Below are 21053 nucleotides of genomic sequence, written 5' to 3' on the forward strand. Positions count from 1 at the left end.
ATTGCGAGGAACAAAGATTCCTTACTAATTAACAAATGTGAGGAATAACAATGCCTCACCGATTTTCAATTGCAATGGATAACATCCCTCACAAATTAACCAATGTGAGGAATACATTTTCCTCATAAAATAAACATTGCAAGGAATCTGTAATATGCTTCTGTGTTTGCTACCCATCTTTCCCATATGCATTTCTTCAAGGTAACATACAAGTTATTTGAGATAAAAGAACAAGAAATTGAGTAACTAAACATGCCAACTAATATTAGAGTTAAGCTTACATATATATACAACTGTTTGCAATTCCAAAAGGATTCAAAATAGAACACAGGGCATCAAGGACTAAATATATAGTTCCTTAACCACATGTCTGAGATGTAATTCTTCCTAGATATTAAGGACAGTTCCTTAACTTCATCTCAAAAAGAAACTTTCCAAATATACTACTGAGCTCCAAGGCATACTAGAGTCTCATGGGAAAGTCATCAAAGCCATCAGGGAAATCATCTCTACCTTCAATACCATCTGCTGCTATTGTATCAGCATCAACATTGATGTTGTTACTCCCACTCAATTTGGTAAATATTGCTCGCAACATGGATTTCAGTTGTGCATTCTCTGATTTCAATGTAGTTACAGTTGACGACAGAGTTTGTATGTTACCTTTCATCTCATTCCACTCAGAATTGATTGGCGTTGAGGAAGAAGATGGGATATCCAACCGAGGGAAAGCACCTACGCCATGAACCTTTCCACCTTTTCTCCCACACTCTTTGGCCATAATAGCAATCTCTTCATTCAAAGACACTTCTATTGATTCAATAGAAGTACCTTCTGCTGCCTCTTCTATGAGCTTTGCCTTGATAGCTTCTCTCTTCTGCTTCATTTTTTCCTATAAGAAAAAGAATGATCATTATGTATATATATAACCAACATATATATTAACTGACAACAACAAACAAGATGCTAGGTATAATGCAGTGTACCTAACATGCACAAAGACATATATAAGACATTGTACCTAAAATCTAATCTGCATGGCCATAACAACTATGTACACATAAAGATACAAATCGCAGACTTGAACTTTAGATCTTCAATAGTTTCTACTATATATAACCTTGATAATCCAGTACAACTCAATAACTTACATGTCTCGCTCGTTTAGCCTCACTCACCCAGGTATGCTCTGCATCCTGATACATATTTTCATAGTTGTCTATTAATGATACAGGCTTACCACTTTCCTGCACTTGAAAAATCATACAGTTAAATACAAGTTTGAAATGATAGAATACCTCATGGGTGACTAGTATTTAATTAATTACCTTTGCTGCTTGCAAAGCATGCTGAATAAATGGCATTGCACCGCCCCTATGAGTACTTTCTTGCTTATCCCGGTTTTGAGCATTAGTAGCACAGATCTCCTTTATCAATGAAATAAAGTTATGAACACTATAAGCATCACCAGCTTTATCATATGAAATTACTCTTTCAAACAAACAGTATGTATAATTCATGATTATATGATGAAGCACAAATACATACCATATAGTCTTCATTGCGACAAACATTATCGCATAACCAATGCCAATGATGTAGAGGTCTACTATTCCAAAGGTCTGGGTGAGGCAACCTGACTCGTGCTTGTTCATATGTTCCACACTTCTTATAGTGATCATGCAATCTCCATTTAAATTGAGTATATGCTGTTGACATTATTGAGTCCACATATGCAATAACTTTTGGATGAAGGAGATCAACTTCGAAAAGTATCTGTAATCAAATAAATGTAGCGTTAATGATGGAATAATATTCAGAAATAAACTAATAAAACAACACTTATTCTATAGTTGGAACTTTACCTCCAACTTCTCCCGCAATTTCCTCTTAATATCAGGCTCTATCTTCGACCAACCTCCATAACATGCTGGAGCATAACTACGAATAGTAATTCCAATCTCAGAAGTGAACCTTCTACTAATTTTCCCATCGCTAGGAACCCAATGATCTGGATCCCACACAACAACCAATTTCTTTCCCCTATTTGCTGAAATCAAATCAAGAGTTCCTTTTCCAACTGATTTTCCACGCTTTCGTTTTGTGCACAAAGTTGTAGAATCAGAATTCCCTATAAATAGTAATTAGTTCCTACAATTGGAAATATGCATAATTTCTATAAAGCCTATTATAGTATCATTATTTATATTTAAAGTTTACCTCCATTTTGTGTTTCATGTTGCTGAGGTGCAATCTCATGATTTGGAGAAGGAACTCTTGATCTATAAGCATCATCTGGTTCCGGAGATATTACTGCAATATTAGCTATTATCAGAATAGTCAGCCTTTTACAATATATGAAATAGTCGATATGAAAGTTTTAATATAAAAATTAAAGTTCTACCTGAATTCAAACTTGTGGGGCATTGAGCAGCTTGCTTTTGAGATGTTCTACTCAGTCTTGCATGAGAAGCTTGAGCTGGTTGTGGGGCTATGATGCGGTGCTGTGCCAGTTTAACAGGTTGAGAAACCGGTGCAGGCTCAGTTCTTGCCATTGGTTGAGAAGCTGGTGTAGGTTGATGTCTGGCTGCTTGTTGAGAAGATGATATGTGTTGAGCTGCCGATCTTGGTTGAGGAGTTGCCGTGGGTTCAGTTTCAGATCTTGGGTGAGAAGCCGGCGTAACATCAGGAGGTGGAGGGACTTTGAACTTAATCTTCCTGATCTTTTTCCCTCGAGAAGGTGGCAACTCGGATTCCATCTATATTAAAACAAGTTTTTAAAAATGAAAACTACAACCAGACATCATATTCAACAATTACATATCATGTATATCATATAAAAAGGAAATCACTAACCAGTGGAAAACACATGCATATCAGCATATGTAAACCTCAAAGCACATAATAGCATAACTGAAAATAAGCTATAATTGAACCTTTGACAACCTACCATGGTGATACTAATTGTCACTATCATCCTCGCTACTTATACTAACTTCATCTTCACCTGATGATATAACATCTTCCATAAGGACATCATCATCAATAAAATTATCATCACCGTTGTAGTCAATATCATTGGCTACAGTTTTCTCAATACCACCCATGCTCAAAGTAATAATTTCAGGTTCTACATCTTCTCTGCGTAATGAGTAACCACTCTCTTCATCATCCACCTGAACTTCCAAATTACTAATCTCATCAACCTCTTCATCAGACTCTTCATCAGACTCTTGTTCACTACCATCTTCTTCTAATGGTGCTTCATCTTCGTCCTCTCTCTCAAGAACATCCCAAATATGTCTATACTGAATTTTCTGCACAACTTTCCAAGGATGACCCAACTTTGGGTCGTCAAGATAAAACACTTTATCTGCTTGTGTTGCATACACATAAGGATCATGGTTATACCATCGACTATTCACATTAACAGACATGAGATGATAGTCCACCTTTTTCTTTTTTTCCGATGTGTTATACCAATGACACTGAAAAAGAAACAAATTATAGCCACCTTGAAAATTTAGTTGAATAATGCTGATCAAACTTCCATAAAAGTTGAAGGGTTCGTCACCATGTGAACCAAGGGTCACAACCCCACTATCTTGAGTGATGCGAGATCTCTCCATCTCTTTTATCGCCCACCGAACACCATTTACAGTACACAGAGAATATTGGAGAGTACGTGGATCCGGACCTTGTGCTAATGCATACATCTCTTTACTAATCAATCCCGCATCATATAATGCTGTGGCCTTCCATTTAAACCATTCAGGAAATAATTCTCTATGTCTTCTTTCTAAATCTTGAGAACTCTCTGCTTGTAGCTCTTCCCGATGCTCCCTACATGAAAATTAGAAAAATATTATCAAATTAAAATTTGAGAAATTCAAACTATGTTGAGAAAGACAGTGAGAGATAACACATACTTGAGATAGGTTTCAATCTCCTCGCAATTGTTAAATATGTACCAAGTCGCTATTTCCAATTGCTCCTTTGAAAATTCAACCATTACTCCTTTCCCCATTGGTCGAACTTTATGAGAGAAAACAGAAATATTCCCATTTGGTCCAGTCCCATCACAGTGGCGTTCTGGACGATTTAAGGTTGTCTCCGCATCAGTAAGATACATAGAGCAATATGTCAATGCTTCATATGAGATGTATGCCTCAGCAATAGAACCTTCTGGTTTAGCTTTGTTGCGTACATATTTCTTGTACGTCCCCAACAACCTAATAGTCACCAAAACAAATTAGCAATAGAGTTGAAAACTATGTAATGAGTAGAAAAGACAATTATAGATTATACCTCTCTATTGGATACATCCAACGATATCCAACTGGCCCAGCAAGCTTGGCTTCACGTGGTAGATGGACAGCTAAGTGGACCATGACATCAAAGAACGCTGGTGGAAAAATTTTCTCTAGCTTGCACAGTATCAGCACAATATCATCTTCTAGCTTATCCAGTTCTGCCACACTCAATGTTTTTGCACAGATTTTTTGAAAAAAATGTGATAATTCCATAAGCGGAGTTAACACTTTCTTTTCAAATACTTCCGAATTCCCACAGGAAACACCCTTTGCAATAAAACATGGCAGTCATGGCTCTTCAAATTGGACACTTTTCCCTCTTCCACATGCACATTTCGTGAAATGTTAGCTGCATAGCCATCTGGAAATGTAGCTATTTTCAAAAACTCACAAATATCCCTACATTGCACTGGTGTTAAGACATACTCAGCTACAGGGAAATTAATTTCATTCCCATTCCCCTTCTTTGTGATCCATAAATCTTTCTTGATCTTCATATTTCTCAAGTCTAACCTGGCCTTATAAGTGTCCTTTGATTTTCCCTCAATATTCAGCAGTGTCCCAACAATGCTATCACATATATTCTTCTCTATGTGCATCACATCTAGATTGTGTCTGATCTTTAACTTAGACCAGTACTCCAATTCAAAGAAAATGCTTTTCTTGGTCCAGTTTAATTCATCTGCATTTCGCTTCCTCTTCAAATCTCTATTTGTGGGATGTTTACCAGGCTTCCTTTTAACACCTTCTTGCATGCATCGTAGGAATCAGGAATATTGTTGGGGTTGGGATGAGTCTTCTTCATCAATTTCAACACCATATTAACTGATTTGTTGCTCCACAGATTCTCAACCTTACATTGAAGTAACTCAACAACAAAAGATAATACTGTGTGCTCTTTGCAACCAGGGTACAGTTCACGTTGAGCTTCCAACAGTAGCTTCTCATAATCATTGTTATACTCAATTACTTCATCTTCATCTTCTGAATCATCATCATCATCTACATCCATCATTGGATCATCTTCATCCCTTACTGCATGTTGGCTTCCAGCATTCATTGAAGGGAATAGATCACGAATCATACCAAATAAGTCACCAGTTGGTTCATCAACTTGCTCATCAACCTCACTGGTCACTGTATCTCCTTGTTCCCCATGATCTGTCCATTTCAGATATGCAATTGACATTCCACGATGCAACAAATGGACACGAGTAACATGAAGAGGCTGCCAACGTTTATTCAGACAGTCCTTGCACGGACATATTGTCTCATTCCTCTCATTCACATGGTGTTTAGCAACCTCCATAAATGATCTGACCCCTTCTTTATACTCAGTACTAAATTTGTCCTGCTTAAGTATCCATTCCCTATTCATTTTGACTTAATTCCAATATAAACAGGGCTGAAAGGACCCATACGTATATATCAGCCAACTTACAATCAATTAGCATTAAGAACATACACAAGACCAGAAACTGATATAAGCATGCTGAATCAATATATTATATGTATAGGCATCTTAAAGGATATGTTCCACCTATCAAATAAGTTTTAAAATTTATTTAAAAGGAAAGTAATTATCTAAGTTTCCAGACATATTAAAGGTGTGCATTACTTATCTATTTTTGTATTCATGTTACAAGCAAAACAAAACATGATTTGTTTTCATTACCACAGAATGTAAAAATAACAAAAAAAAAGTACTAAGATACAAATCATGGAGACAAAAGTTCTCATAATGGAGATGTAGAAGACACAAAGTGTGTGTAGTATCATAGCAGTTTATATGTATCCGATTACTAACCTTAAAGAAGCAAGCAAAGACAACAAGTTGTTTGGACTGAAACTGTTGTATGGCAACAATGTCCTACAAATAAGAACAATGGAAAATTGTCAGATACACATACCACAATTAAAGTAGCCATACAAATGACACTAACAGACAAAAAAAACCCTAAAACTTGTTCAATTCTACATATAAATGAGTTATGTGGCCTGAGAGTTTGCTCATATATGATTCGACTCTACCAATCAAGATGGTATATGTTCCGTTAAGTGAATAATGGGAATGTCAATTGCATAAGTAGATCAATACAAGAAACTTTCAATTGCAAGAGTGCATAAGTTAGTAAACTACCTTACAAGTAAATCAATACAAGAAACTTTCAATTGCAAGAGTGCATAAGTAGATATGCCACAAATTTAACCAATTTACTAATTGGACACTTTAACAAACAAAAGAATTGAAATAAACCACAAGCAAGCTAACTTAACACAACCAAAACTAAACCAGTTTTCTGACCAGTACCTTCACATTGAAATCTGGATAAATCTGTAAAGAATTTAACTTCGTGGTCTTCTAAAGAAATAAACTAGACATCATAAAGAACATCTCAGAAGTTGAATCACCATAAAATGATTTTTCTGGAAATAGTTATGAATTTTGAAAGACTACTGATATGCATCAGTAAAAACAGATATGGCTGTGTAAGTGATAGATTTTGGTAAGGATTTTCACATACCAAAAGTAAACCAAAACCAACGAAATTTGGTATGCACATAGAGGGATATATGAAGTTTACAATGCTACTTTCGGAATCTAAAACAAAGAACTGAGCTAAAAGTTATGATGTTGCAAAGTTGGTCCGAAATCAAGGTTTTCTGCACTTTTCTGGAAAATTTCCAGCAACATAGAAACTCGAATTTGAAGACTTAGATTCAATTTCTGGAGTAGTAAATGAGATTGTCAAGCTTCAAAACAGTATGAGAACAATTCTAGAACACTAGAATGATTTCAAACACAACAAACAATGAATCAAAAAGATCCAAAATTTGATTTGGACACCCAAACTCAAGAACACCATTCTAGAGCTGCAACCACTAAGATTTTTAACCAAAACACAATGAAATTCGAACTAGTTCTCATATCTAAACAGGTCTGTGAAGTTAATCAATAAACAGAACTTTTCCTAATCAAGGAAATTGATCAACCTACACAAGAAAAGACTAAATTCAATCCCAAACTCAGCTGGGCATTTCAACAAACACCTTAGGCACAATAAACACAGTCTTCTATTTCCCAAGAATTTCAGTTGTTTTAACACCCAGAAGAGTAGTAGTCAAAGTACATGAAAGTACAAGAACAAAATGCCCAAAATTTAATGTGAACAGAAGATCAATCTAAGAACATGAAATTATGAACAAGCATATGTGGGTAGAAATAGAAATTGAATTACTAAAACGTGAATCCAACCAAAGGAGCTCCATCTTCTAATCTGGACTACAAGAAGAAGATTAAAAGGCTTACCCTCAATATGCTTTTGCAATGCTCGCTGACTAATCCAAGCCCGGTCGAGTTTCAAGAAAAGCAAACAAAAAAGCAAAGAAGATTTCAGATTGTGTTGTACCAAATCAAACGACGAAGGATTTAAAATCAAGAAGAAATCCTTACCCAACTTGCAAAGATGAGAGGCACGTACTCGATTCGCTCGCCGGCAATCTGGAAGATTTTCGGGAGTAAGGTTTGGCTGTGGCGATAGAAAGGGTTTTTTTTGCGATAGCAGTCGATAGAAAGGGTTTGGAGTTCACTTGAGATTTGTGGCCAATAATTATAATTTGACTTTTTAATATATATCTGAGTGTTTTTTAGGTGAGGATTGGCTAGACTTCCTTACAGAAAGTTTACAATCTGGCGCCATATACACCCGCCAACAAATTTGAGCTGCATTCAAACACAAATTTTGAGAAATTTTTGACTAAAATTCTGTTCTCAATTCCCGCCAAATCATAAGCGAGGAAATCTATAATTCCTCACTCAATATGAGAATTTGCGAGGACTATTTCCTCGCATTTTTATAAATAAGCGACGACTATTTATTCCTCGCAAATTCTAACTTTTTGTGAGGAATCATCAATCATCGCAAATAATTTCGTCGCTTATTACCTTATTTCTTGTAGTGTGTTTTCTAAATTCATAATAAAATTGGTAAACTTTTTTTTCATTCATTGATATATATATATATATACACACACACACACATATATGAAATATTCTAACCTCTAATGAATGAGTTTTGTTCTTTGGCTCAAATCAAATTTTATGAGAAATTTTAGATAATTATATTGTTTATACATTAAAGCATCTACATTCAATTTGATGGTAATCATCTATATTTAATTTTTGACTTATGATGTTTATCAGAAAAGAAGGTAATCAATTAAATCATTTTATGTAATTTGATATCTCATTTTGAGATTTTCTAATAATAAAAGATGATTATCTTTTATAATTTAGAATAGATAAGTTAAGAATTATTTTTAATAATTTCATATGTATTGATAAGAAAATTATCTAAGAAAAAAAAAGAGAAGTGAGTGTCAGGGAGGGATTTCCAATTTATGCGGACAGATTCACTCATCAGTGATTTGACAGTTGTTGGGCTCGAGCCCACCCCAGACCCACATAAGCCTTAAATTTCAAACTCAAAATACAATCTGTGCCTGAAATTGTAAGTACGAATCTCAATTGTCCTCACTTTCGGGACATTATGGTTGTGCTTAGTCTTTGATTTCGGAGTCTTAGCTTTTGAGTTCCAAGCTATGATCTTTCTGTTTTGACTGTCTTCGATTCACTGCTTATTAATCTCATTCCCGTAATGCTTTTGGGTATCTAAGATAGTCGGTTCATTACGAGTTTAATATTGTGAATTGAAGTTTCCGGGTTCACTTGATATGAATGTATAAATATGGTTCAAGATAGGTCAAAGATCATTTCTGTTGATTTGTTGTTGTTATTTTGATCAGAGATGGTAAATTGGTAAGTTTTAGTTGTTTGTTTTATAGGTTTTACTCACAAGTTATAATCTTTGTCTTTCAACTGATACTGAAATTTTAGCAGATGGTGGAATTGGCAGCTAGGAAACATGTTCAATTTATTCTATCAAAAGCAAAGGTTGAATTTGAGTCCAATTACGCATATGGATGCTTTGGTTTTGTAGATTAGTACATAATGTTAACAAGAATGTGCATCACATCTCAGGAAAAGGACTCTTATGAATCAGTTCTGATGGAGCATATAAGATTGAATGGGGCATATTGGGGTCTAACCACTCTTGACCTTCTTGGAAAGCTTGACACTGTCGATGTTAATGAAGTTGTTTCAGAGGTCCTCCAGTGCCAGCATGAATCAGGTTAATATCCCAACAGTACTAAATTTGTACTCTTGATTGTTTCTTTGGTGGTTTGGAGTTGTGAGGAGAATGTTGATTCAGTGTTGTTTATGCAGGTGGTTTTGGTGGTAACGTTGGACATGACCCGCACATACTATATACCTTAAGTGCTGTGCAGGTTTTGTCCTTGTTTGACAAGATTGATGTATTGGATATCGAGAAGGTTGCAAATTGTATCCTTTGGCATATATATTTTCCCATTTTGAAATAAATCTTCATTTCATTTACAATTGCTCAATGGTATTAGAAAAAAGTGCTATGTCTTGTGTTGAGAGGCTGGATATATATTAGAGCTTATAGAAGTGTTATGAATAGAGACAGCATTTTACTAACTATGCAAGTAACTATAGAAAAGAGCGTGAATGAATCTAGCAAACTTTGTATGCTTAACACTCACTCAATTCAGATGTAGCTGGGCTGCAAAATGAAGATGGCTCATTTTCAGGGGACATGTGGGGTGAAATTGATACACGGTACTCTTTTTTTATTTTCTTTTTGTTTGGTATTGTATGATAGAAAATTACTGCCCCTTTATTTAAAGCATGATTGAGTAACAGTTTATTTTGTGTTCTGCATAATAACTGAAAAATACTGAATTTTTTTTTACTTAGGTTTTCATATATTGCAATCTGTTGTCTAGCTTTACTACACCGGTTGGATAAAATTAATGTGGAGAAGGCTGTGGACTACATTTTGAGTTGTAAAAATCACGATGGTGGATTTGGATGCACGCCTGGTGGGGAGTCTCATGCAGGTCAAAGTATGTCATCTATATAAACCATCTGTAACTTTGTTAGTTCATGCACAGACCTGGTGGCGGTGTATTTACTCTATGTTTAATGTTTCATCATAGTGTCATGATCTGCAACTATTTTTGGCTTCTTAATCTTTTCTTCACTTTTTTAGTAACTTTTCATGTTATTGAAATTCTGTTACAGTTTACAGTACCTTCAGTTTTAAGACAGATTCAAGCGCTAGTTCACTACCAATCAGTTGTATTTGGTGTAGGCAGTTCCATACATTATTCTAGGTGTTTCTTTTCTTTTCGATGGCAATAGCACCTGTTCTTATTAACCAAGTTTTAAGCTTAGGTTGTCATTCTCTTGTACTTTTCTTTTCAGTTAAAGTATTTGTCAGTGACATAGCTGATATGTTTGATCTTTTAATAATCTTTAGTCCAGAATAAATCAATCATCATGTACTGGTGCATCTGTTGGTTGAATTTATCTACTGATTTATTAAGCCATATATACAATCTGTTGACAATTTGACAGAAAGGTAAAAATTTAATAGAAGCTGATGTTCAGTGTGACTAATATGGTACTTTGTTACATATCTTCTTAGATCTTTTGTCCTGAGTGTGTAAATGCATTTGCAATCTTAGTATAAAGCAACACATGTCTGATCCAGTTAGTAATAGTAATCATGGATTAGTGCTATCTGTATGTCAAAATTAACTTAAAGTTGATGTTCTGCTTTGTCCATTGTGATGCAGTTTTCTGTTGTGTGGGCGCCCTTGCTATTACGGGGTCTCTACATCGTATTGACAAGGATCTTCTTGGATGGTGGTTATGTGAGCGGCAAGTTAAAGCAGGAGGTCTTAATGGCCGTCCAGAGAAGCTTCCTGATGTGGGTGTTGCATTGTATTGTAATCTTTGTTGTTCTGAAAAGTAAAATTGCATAGGTTTCTTTTATCAGTGTCAAACTACCTTGCTACATTTGTGGTTTATTTGTTTCTGTGGGTGGATGTGTATGGCCATCCCTAGAGATTTTCATGTGTGTGGTTTCATGATAGAAATCTGAATTGCTATTAGAACTACCGAACTCTTCACTGCATTTGCGCTACATTTCAGGTGTGCTACTCATGGTGGGTTCTCTCTAGTTTGATCATGATTGACAGAGTTCATTGGATCAATAAGGAAAAGCTTGCGAAGTTCATTCTAGACTGTCAGGTAGGTAATTAAGTAAATTATTTCGGAGTTTCCTAAAATAATGATCATTTCACAATTAATTTATCTGAGATGCTGTGGTTTTTATTAAAACTTCCAGGACATTGAAAATGGAGGAATTTCTGACAGACCAGATGATGCGTGTGATGCCTACCATACATACTTTGGTGTAGCAGGTATACAATTGCTTTAATTCTGCATTTGTTTTGTTTCACTTAATAATAGTGCTGTACATTTCTCAATGATTATAGTGGATGACCATCTGAAGCTCCTGCATAAATCTTATAATCTGGAATGTTTACATTAATTTATAACTTTATATGCTTCCCGTACTTTTCCTCCTATAAGTATCCCTACAAGATGAGATCTGATGTAATTAAAGAATAACTTCGCCTATGCCTAAGCTGCCATTGCATTTTGGGGAACCAATATAGCATTTATCTTTGGGTTTTTCCTGTTGTACCTGCCACAGTATTCATCACCTAACTGATCGAGGTTGGTGCTTGTTGATGCAGGACTTTCCCTTCTTGAATATCCAGGGGTGAAACCCATCGATCCAGCTTATGCTTTGCCAGTTGATGTTGTGAATAGGGTTATCTTAGGCATAAAGAAGTAAAGTCTTGTACTTTCTTACATTCAACACTTTTTTGCTGATAAATTTGCAAACTCTTATACACCTTCATACATAGCTAGCTAGAAAAATAATTTTCACTTTGGTGCCGGGGGTGTATAATCTCGGGATAGTTAACTATTGTTTAAAAAGAATCACTGGCCTGATGATGGCATGATAATGAGTTCTTTGAGCACAATTGACACTGCTCCAGGATCAATGTATTCTTTTTTAAAATATAACTCTAATGTTCCTTATTCTGATCTGGGATTACATCCTGTTTCATTTGTTCAAGAATAATTGGCACCCCCAAGAATTGGATGAGGTTCACATGTCTCAGTGCCACAATCAATACAATCACACCCACTCCATGTTCTGATGTTCATCAAACATTTATGTTTTTAGGCTTGGAACTTGTGACAGTAGGGCATTGCACTTTCAAAACTTCGGCTCCTGATTCTCAAACAACAAATCTCCTGAGCCCTGTATTGATTGCATATTTGGTTGCCGGGAAAATGAACTATTCCGATCAATAAAGTGCAGGAACAAAACCAACATCTAGGGTATCATTTGAGCTCGGAAAAGGTAATCAACATGAGCCAAATCTCTCTAATGGCTTCCAAGGTGGTTTTGCAGGTGCTTGCAACTAGCAATCCAAGTATTGCAACAAAAGTCATAGAGATCGATACAGAGAGGTGGAGTCTGTCTGCACGTGACATCGAAGTTTGCATCACACACAGGTCTATGTGTGTATATAACTTATAAGATGTCAGGTGTGGGAGATTTGAGGCTTTCCATTTGTTTGATTGGTGACTCTGATTCTCAAACGAAGACAGCGTCACCTCCCACCACCCATGAAACCCTCAAATAATTCAAACACATTTCACGTGCCCAGTTCGCCTCACTCTCTCTCTCTCTCTCTCCTCGTTTCTCTGTAGGAACTAACACCACCAATCGTCACTCATCCTCCTCCCGCAAACACCTTGTGCCTGAAGAAGCGCCCCGTTCCGAACATCAATAAAACTGTCTCGATAATGTACGTAAGTTTGTCTTACTGACACTTAGACCTCGTTTGATTAGTGGAAAGGATAATAATGTGACCGATAGCATCAGAAAAATAATGTGTTGCAATTGATAATGCATGTAAATGAGAAAGTCGACTATGGTATATATTGTACCTTGATTCGTTTGAAGTTTGGTGAAACCATGCATCTAACTAGTTCATAAGGGTTATGCTTGCGCCATATTACCTCATGACCTCTTTCTGTTCTATTCCCTGGAGTATTAATTGATGCATAATAACATCAAATATTCCTTATGAATTACACAGTTGAAGTGCCATTTATAGTTTTAAGTACTTTAACCACCACGAATGTGGCTTGATCTAGTTGTTAATGAAGTTACTTAGTTACATATAGCATATGATCAGCAAGGCTGGGTTTATAGTGATAATCGGATCAAGTCGGTAAAAACATTGAAGGCAGCAGCATGATGATGATGATGATGATGATGATGATCGATAAGACATATTGACGTGAAGATGCGTGCACTCTTCTTCCAATCCATCTCCTCCACTCTGTCATCAAAGTCCTTATTAATCTGACACATGCTTTTATTTTTACCTGGGTAGATATTTTTCCCTGATATTTTAAACCGATGCCATGTCCATTGGCATTATTTTATTTGCCTCTTTTTCATTCCTTCTATAATTTACAAACCCCAGTAACGTCATCAAATTCCTTTTTGTTTTCATTTTTTTCCTCAAAGAATAAGAATCGTGTATGCATGCATGTGTGGTTTATAAGCTGAAATCCGTGTGCTCCATGGTGGTTTCTATTGAATCTCAGAGGGGAGGTACGTGCGGAATGATTGCGATTCAAATATAGGGATCGAGTCTGCGATGATTCAATGCTTGGAAATTAAACTAGCAGAACTGGTTTGCCAAGTTTGGCTTCTCTGACCCCATGAAGGTGATGAAGCCTTATCCTATATTGCTTCCACGGTTCTACTAGTCTTAATTTCCCTACTGTATGTAAGTTCCAAATGATGGGTCATAGCTTCGTAGCTATCTCCATCCCTTCTGCTCTGAGACTGTTTTTGTGTGCAAGTAACCATCAATTGCAATCATTCTCCCTGGGAGATTATTTTAGTTTCCTAATTTTTGAATTCCAAGAATAATGAAAACTGCAACTAAAACCAACTACGATGTTGTAATTCATTCTTACGGTTAATGTAATACTTTTGAGAATGAAAGAGAAGAGAAAATTCATGTTGCACATTTCCGTTATCTGTTTTACTCGTTGCTTGTAGATTGACAATTTTAGGAGATTAAAAACAGACAATTGCATGAAGCGTGTGAATTTTTATAATTATACAATTTCTACTATTATAAAACAAGTACTCAAAAGTTTCACAAAAAATTAACTGTTAATTATACTGCTTTGTAACTTATCATGACGCATATACAAAAAGACAATTACATAAAACACAAATGTGTCACGGATGTGTTTTGCCAAATACTTGAACAAACCGGTTTGAAGCTAGTTAAATGGAATTGTAATAACTTATAACAAACCGGTAAACAATGTTTTTATTTTAAATCAAAAATCAAAGAATGATATTTATCGCATGAGCGTGCGCATTGCTCGGGTATGAAACTAGTTAAATAGAATTGTAACAACTTATATGTTAACAGGTAATCGATGTTTTCATTTCAAATCAAATTAAAAAAAAGGATGATATTTATCTTGAGCAGGGGAGGAGGAATCATACAATTTTGAACGTTAAGGTCCTACCAAGTAAAATACAAACGGCACGGCCTCTGTACTATAAGACCGGTCACCAGTCTCATTAGAATATCTCAAGCCATTTGGATCCGAGCCATTCATAACTCAACCACAGAGCCTTTTTCTAAGGCTGTATAAAAAGCACACTTCATTATTCTTTTGCAGATTAAAAGAAAATGTAAAATGTGATAATGTACTGTAAATACCAAAATAGTTTACCACTTTTTAGTGCTTTTCCGGTAGAGCTACAACACTTCTCTAATTTTACACACGAGTAGATATGGCGTCCACAATTATGGTATATTGCTTGTGTGGTTTATGGAGAAAGAATGATTAACCATTTACATTAGAAGCATAAAGCTTCCAATAATGGAGCATCAAGCACTATTAAAATTGGAGCATCACTAAATGTATCTAAGCTAAGCTGGACCACACTCGCCCATTCTCTCAGCACTCTAGAACTATAGTATACTACTAGTCCCATTCCAAATTGAATGCATAGTTTAATGATCTCGTACTAACAAAACAAACAAAATTAAGATGGGGAGGGGTTATGTATTCATCATCGTTAGGTCAGGTTGTTGAGGAAGTCTCGCAGTTATTAGGTCATAGTTAATTTCTTTAACTTTAGCCCCTCGGCACCTCGACTAATGCTTTAATACGCTCCTAATCAAAGCATAAATGTAGGGGTGAGCAGAAAAAACGAAAATTCCGATCCCGTCCCGATTCCGTCTCGAAATTCGTAGGGACGGGACGGGACGGAGGTCTAAAAACGTTCGTCCCGTCCCGATCCCGTCTCGTTTCATAATAGTGAGATGGGACATGGAACGAATAATTCCTATCCCGCTTCGTCCCGTCCCGTCCCGTCCCACCTTTAATGAAAACTTAAAAATTCTTATATATTTCTATCAAAATGAAACTAATTTATGTTCTTAATAACTCCAAAATTATATCAATTCAAATAATAATGGTAAATTATAATATTTTAAACATAATATGTATTTTTTTGGTTAAAATGTTATTATTAAATGTTATTTTGTTAATAAAAAATTAAAAATATAGGTTTTTATTTAACTTTATAAGAAAGTGAGATTTGTCCCATCCCGTCCCGATCCCGTCCCGTCCCAACCGGGATAAATCCCGAGTGTGATGCATTCTTAAAAACCCTCATCCCGTCCTGATCCCGTCCCGATTCAAAAGAGTAGGACGAGACGTGAGATGAGCCCCGTCCCGTCCCGTGTCCACCCCTACATAAATGTCTCTATATATTCACGTATCAGTGAATAACTTCTCAGCTTGTAAATCACTAATTTCATCAGTGAAATAAACTTGAGTAAAAAAACACGGTTCAACACGAGACTAAACACATTATTTTTTCCTATAGCATTTTTTTATTGCCAAACCTAATCCACCTAAGTTTATTAATAATGAGATCAAATTCCCTCTAAAATAATTCATTTTGCTAAAAGAATTCGATGAATATGGCACGCATTTTGAGGGGTCTAAAGAAATTGCCATTATGATTTTGCATAGTGCGATTGTACATTGAGCTGGCACACTGCCACTTCCTTCACTCAAAGCGATCGATTGAAAAAAAGGCGAACCCTTCCCACAGTCCAAGACACACCTCGTCTCCCACCACGCGCCCCCACCTGCGCGTCCACACCGCCGACCTCATTTCCAAATTCCAAGCCCCGCCTCTCATTCGTCCACAGCGCTTGGGCCCCACTCACCTATACGCTCGAACTTTCATCAAACTTTGTCTCATCAATAGTGACAACTGGCCAAGTCAGTGCACCAGCTGGAACTCCACACGTGTCCCGCTCTTATTGGCCGGGATCTGTACCCTTTACTTTCTCGGATTAGGGACATGTCCTGCCCTACGGCAGTAGTGCCCCTCCGTACCCGCACAGCTTTGGCCAGCTAATAAGTGGGTGCAGAGCAACGGCTACATTTTAAAATCATTGAAATTTGATGTCCTACGTGGCCAGCCTACGTGGAGGATGAACTCAAATGACGTGGAATAGGTGGGTCCGATGGCAATGGAAGCTTTACAAAGCTCGGGGCTAAGCTCGGGGCTATAAAACGCCGTGTTATTCTCGTGTCTCTACACACTCAGTAGCTCTCTCTCTAGCTCACTCCGCTCTGCTTAACTATTCCAAAGCTCTTGAGCTCTTCTTCTTATTCTTCTATGTCTACTAGTTCAGCCTCGAAAATCATGTCTCTGTTTCTGAGTGTGATTCTGGGTCTCTCATTGTTCTTGGGTCTTGTAAGCTCGGCCAAATTCGACGAGCTTTTCCAGCCCTACTGGGCTTCTGACCATTTCACATACGAAGGCGAGCTTCTTCATATGAAGCTCGACAATTTCTCTGGTACTAAAATTAACCTTCCAAATCCATAAAAATTGTTTCTTGACTTGGTAGTTGTTATTAGTAGTTGGACTAATGTTGATCTTGGTTTTGAAATTTTCAGGAGCTGGATTTTCATCCAAGAACAAGTACATGTTCGGAAAAGTTACCGTACAGATTAAGCTCATTGAGGGTGATTCTGCCGGAACTGTAACTGCTTTCTATGTAAGTAAAATTTACCCTATTTACATAAAATTTATCTGGTTTAATAACAGCTCAGCTGGATTGGATTAATTATATTCCTACCGACTCTCTGTTCCCTCATGAAAATTCTACATTCATTGTTTTTGTTCGTATTCAGTCAATTCTGGTTTTTAACTAATAATCATGATTCCCCCGCTTTTTTAATCTCAGTAAATGATGAAAGATTGTAGCTTTATACCATCAATTCTTATGGACTTAACTGTAAATTAATGCTACCAATATCAGCTCTGACATTGTTGTTGAATTTTATTTTTGAAGATGTCATCGGACGGTCCATTGCATAATGAGTTCGACTTCGAGTTCCTCGGCAACACCACAGGGGAGCCTTACACTGTTCAGACCAACATCTACGTCAACGGCGTCGGCAACCGAGAGCAAAGGCTCAACCTTTGGTTCGACCCAACCAAGGACTTCCACTCCTACTCCATTTTCTGGAACCAGCGCCAAGTAGTGTAAGCACAATTTTACTTACCCCACTCTCTCTTCAGTAAATAGTTTAACTGTGGGATAGTCAATCATGTCATTGCTATGAATCCTATGATACATGAGCCCATTGTGGGACTGTGGGGTTGATATGAAAGCTGGAAAGTAAAAACAACATAGGCTTGGGTAGTACCCATGAAAAAGGGGGACGAATTTGGCATGATGATGTAGGGTCTTTGCTAATTAGCATGAATAATTGTTGTTATTCTCGTATTATTATTCTTAATCATACGTACGTTGTTTAATTTGTTTCAGGTTTCTAGTGGATGAGACTCCGATTAGGGTACACACCAACATGGAAAGCAAGGGGGTGCCTTTCCCTAAGGACCAGGCTATGGGGGTGTACAGCTCAATTTGGAACGCCGATGACTGGGCCACTCAGGGCGGGAGGGTCAAGACCGATTGGTCCCATGGACCCTTTGTTGCATCTTACAAAGGCTTTAACATCAATGCCTGTGAGTGCCCGGTTGCCGTGGCCGGAGCCGATAACGCCAAGAAGTGCAGCAGTGGTGGAGACAAGAAGTACTGGTGGGATGAGCCTGTGCTGTCGGAGCTGAACGTCCACCAGAACCACCAGCTGGTTTGGGTTAAGAACCACCACATGGTCTATGACTACTGCACCGATAGTGCCAGGTTCCCAGCCACTCCAGTCGAGTGTGTGCAACACGGCCACCACCGCCACTAGGGTTTCCCTAGGAAGATGGTGCTATGTTCGTGTAAAAAAGGATGGGGGTGAAAAAAGGCATAAGACATGTACTCCATGTTGAATTTGTTCCATTTTTTTGGTTATGTTCTTATTAGTTTGTGCGATAGGGAATGATATGATCGACCATCAATGTGAAATATGAATTTCTTTTTACCATTAGACAATGTACTGTGAACTGGGTACAATTTCGTCACGGGCGAGCTATGGAGGTTTGAATTTGGCTTTGATGGGCAATTAATATGTGGGGGAAGGGAGATGAAAACAATGAAACAGTTAAGAAAAAAGAGGAGAATCAAAATGTGGAACAGGAATTAGGTCATTTTTTTGTGGGGGGAGGTTGTTTTTGGTTTGGGGTACCCTAGCTTTTTGTGAATATCTTGAAGATAAGTCGGAGGAAACAGATGACCAAAAGGGTCGCTCTTGGATTTGACAAGGCCTAGAGGAAATTGTGTGTAATCATTGAAGAAGTCTCATCATCAAATAGAAGCCCTTTCTCTATCTTATGAGAGCACTCTGGGTCCATGGCAAAAGAAGCAAATGCCATTAGCAATTTTGAGATGTGCATGATAACATGCGGGACTTGTTTTACATCATGGATCGACCTTTTAGAGTATTAGGTTACGACATGACCGGACGGGTGAAAATGTACACCGGATTAATATTCCGATATGTTCATGCGTACCTCATGACAGTTATGTTTATATTTTGAGTTCTTATTGGTTAATTTGAACAGGTGTAACTTGTAGAGTGGTAACTATACTTATTGAGCTCGCATAATGAGTGTATTCTAAACTAATACTTTTCTAGTTTTCTTCACATTGATTTTGCTCATAGAGTTGTACATATGTTCAAACAGAGTAGAAAGGTTCATACATTGAGCTCTTATACTCGTGGGTGGAGGGTGTGGTAAACTACTAAATTTGCTGCTATTGTTGCATTATCATATTCGCTGGTAAGTCTTCCGGTCTATAGATTAGCGAGTTATTAGTCTCATTTTTAATAAAGTTAAAGATCTAAACTCTTTGTTTGTAGTCTTTTCTCCATATAGCATTTGTAGACTGTGTTTAATTGATTAATGGAAAAAATTGTTTTTCGTAAATAAAAAAAGGCTCTTAGACTGATATCCACTCATTTCTTATCGAGGATACATGCTTTTGGTCTAAAGAGTGTCCCTTAAATCTAGTGAAAATGGGAACGAAAGTCGACGTGCATTGGTTTCCTAAACAAAATAATGCTGCTGTCACTGCTAGATATTGACTTAGACGAATTTGGAGAGGAAGAAACCATATAAGCATCACAAGAATACAATCTCAACATAATTAACTTCGTGTGAATTGTAGGTTCTTCTTTCCTGGTATGAAAGACTTTTCTTTCTGTTCTTGGCTTGTTGCTTTAGTGCTTACCCAGATATTTCTGTAAAACAGACATGTGAAACCTTGTGTGGTACTTATTGTAGACTAGCATGCATGATTGAGTTAAGTAAAGTAAAGGTCCATGGACCCAGAAAATTGAGGATTCTAATGAAAGTTTCCTAACCCTTCCAGGATCTCATAACTTGCATAAATTCAACGATCTAGGTCCCCATTGTATAGGACACATGACGGGAGGATTGGGAAGAAGTTGATGGATATCCACAAAAATGAACTCAATTGATAATCTGGGCCATATCGTCAATAATGGAGAACACAAAAGCTGAAATGAGTCATTTTATGAGAATCAAATCATAACAACTTGATCACAATTATTTGTGTGTTAAACATGGAGTAATCTATCACTAATCGACACTATCACCTCGATCGTTTAGTACTCAAAAAACTTTCGATCGATACAAATGATTATTAGACTATCTAATCTCTGGTACGTACATTTTGGTTAAACATAAAATCTCTGAACCAGTGCAGTGACAAAGAGGTACTATAAACTAATGGGAAGGAGCTAGTGAGCTACCACTCATTGAAGAAATAGGAGATAAGGTAGATCGGGAATTAGTGTAGGCAATAATCAATTCTCTTGTAAACACATCGATCGGGACCCCATTTATACCAACTATAAGTGATAATTGAGTGTAAAAAGGAAAGTAAAGAATCGAGATCCAGAAAAGACAACCATGGCATCGAATTTAGTTCATTACGAGCCGAAAGAGCTACAAGGCACAGATGAAAGTGGGAGACAGAGCTCATTGTACAATTAGCTAAAAGTACGCGATTTGTGCAGTTGTTTAACCAAGATGAAAAATAGGAGCATATGATCAGATGCTTTCAGAGAATATATCATTCATAGATTAGTGTATGTATAAGGGTTTAATCATCTTAGCAATGGCATCGAAGATATGCTATTGATCATTAAAACCCTAAACTATGTAC

At 36.9% G+C, this 21053-nt stretch overlaps 3 protein-coding genes across 7 annotated transcripts; 2 read left to right on the top strand and 1 right to left on the bottom strand.

The window, feature by feature from the left end:
• Nucleotides 1-253: 253 nt before the first annotated feature.
• On the bottom strand, nt 254-8269 carry LOC126798925 (uncharacterized). 5 transcript variants are annotated; one of them, XM_050526016.1, is made up of 11 exons: nt 7768-8269; nt 7624-7648; nt 3930-4232; nt 2951-3843; nt 2405-2759; nt 2221-2325; nt 1866-2131; nt 1549-1776; nt 1329-1427; nt 1152-1247; nt 254-892 (listed from the first exon to the last, which is right to left on the bottom strand). In XM_050526016.1, exons 4-11 carry the CDS (start codon nt 2975-2977, stop codon nt 464-466), a joined length of 1605 nt encoding a protein of 534 aa, XP_050381973.1. In that variant the 5' UTR covers nt 2978-3843; nt 3930-4232; nt 7624-7648; nt 7768-8269; the 3' UTR covers nt 254-463. The 5 variants fall into 5 exon arrangements, with proteins under 5 accessions (XP_050381973.1, XP_050381975.1, XP_050381974.1 ...); XM_050526018.1 differs by having other exon boundaries at nt 2221-2313; nt 7624-7652; XM_050526017.1 differs by having other exon boundaries at nt 1329-1424; nt 7624-7652.
• An 878-nt stretch (nt 8270-9147) lies between these two features.
• LOC126798934 (geranylgeranyl transferase type-2 subunit beta 1-like) lies at nt 9148-12173 on the top strand. Its single transcript, XM_050526028.1, has 9 exons — nt 9148-9267; nt 9355-9505; nt 9601-9717; nt 9951-10017; nt 10156-10304; nt 11040-11173; nt 11398-11496; nt 11594-11669; nt 12009-12173. The coding sequence occupies exons 1-9, from the start codon at nt 9214-9216 to the stop codon at nt 12107-12109; spliced, it is 948 nt and encodes a 315-aa protein (XP_050381985.1). The 5' UTR covers nt 9148-9213; the 3' UTR covers nt 12110-12173.
• A 4834-nt stretch (nt 12174-17007) lies between these two features.
• Nucleotides 17008-18843, top strand: LOC126800703 (xyloglucan endotransglucosylase protein 6). The gene is made up of 4 exons (XM_050528110.1): nt 17008-17261; nt 17362-17462; nt 17760-17953; nt 18240-18843. The coding sequence occupies exons 1-4, from the start codon at nt 17081-17083 to the stop codon at nt 18667-18669; spliced, it is 906 nt and encodes a 301-aa protein (XP_050384067.1). The 5' UTR covers nt 17008-17080; the 3' UTR covers nt 18670-18843.
• Nucleotides 18844-21053: the final 2210 nt, after the last annotated feature.

Source organism: Argentina anserina, chromosome 6 (assembly GCF_933775445.1).
Source record: "Argentina anserina chromosome 6, drPotAnse1.1, whole genome shotgun sequence".
Lineage (NCBI taxonomy): Eukaryota > Viridiplantae > Streptophyta > Magnoliopsida > Rosales > Rosaceae > Argentina > Argentina anserina.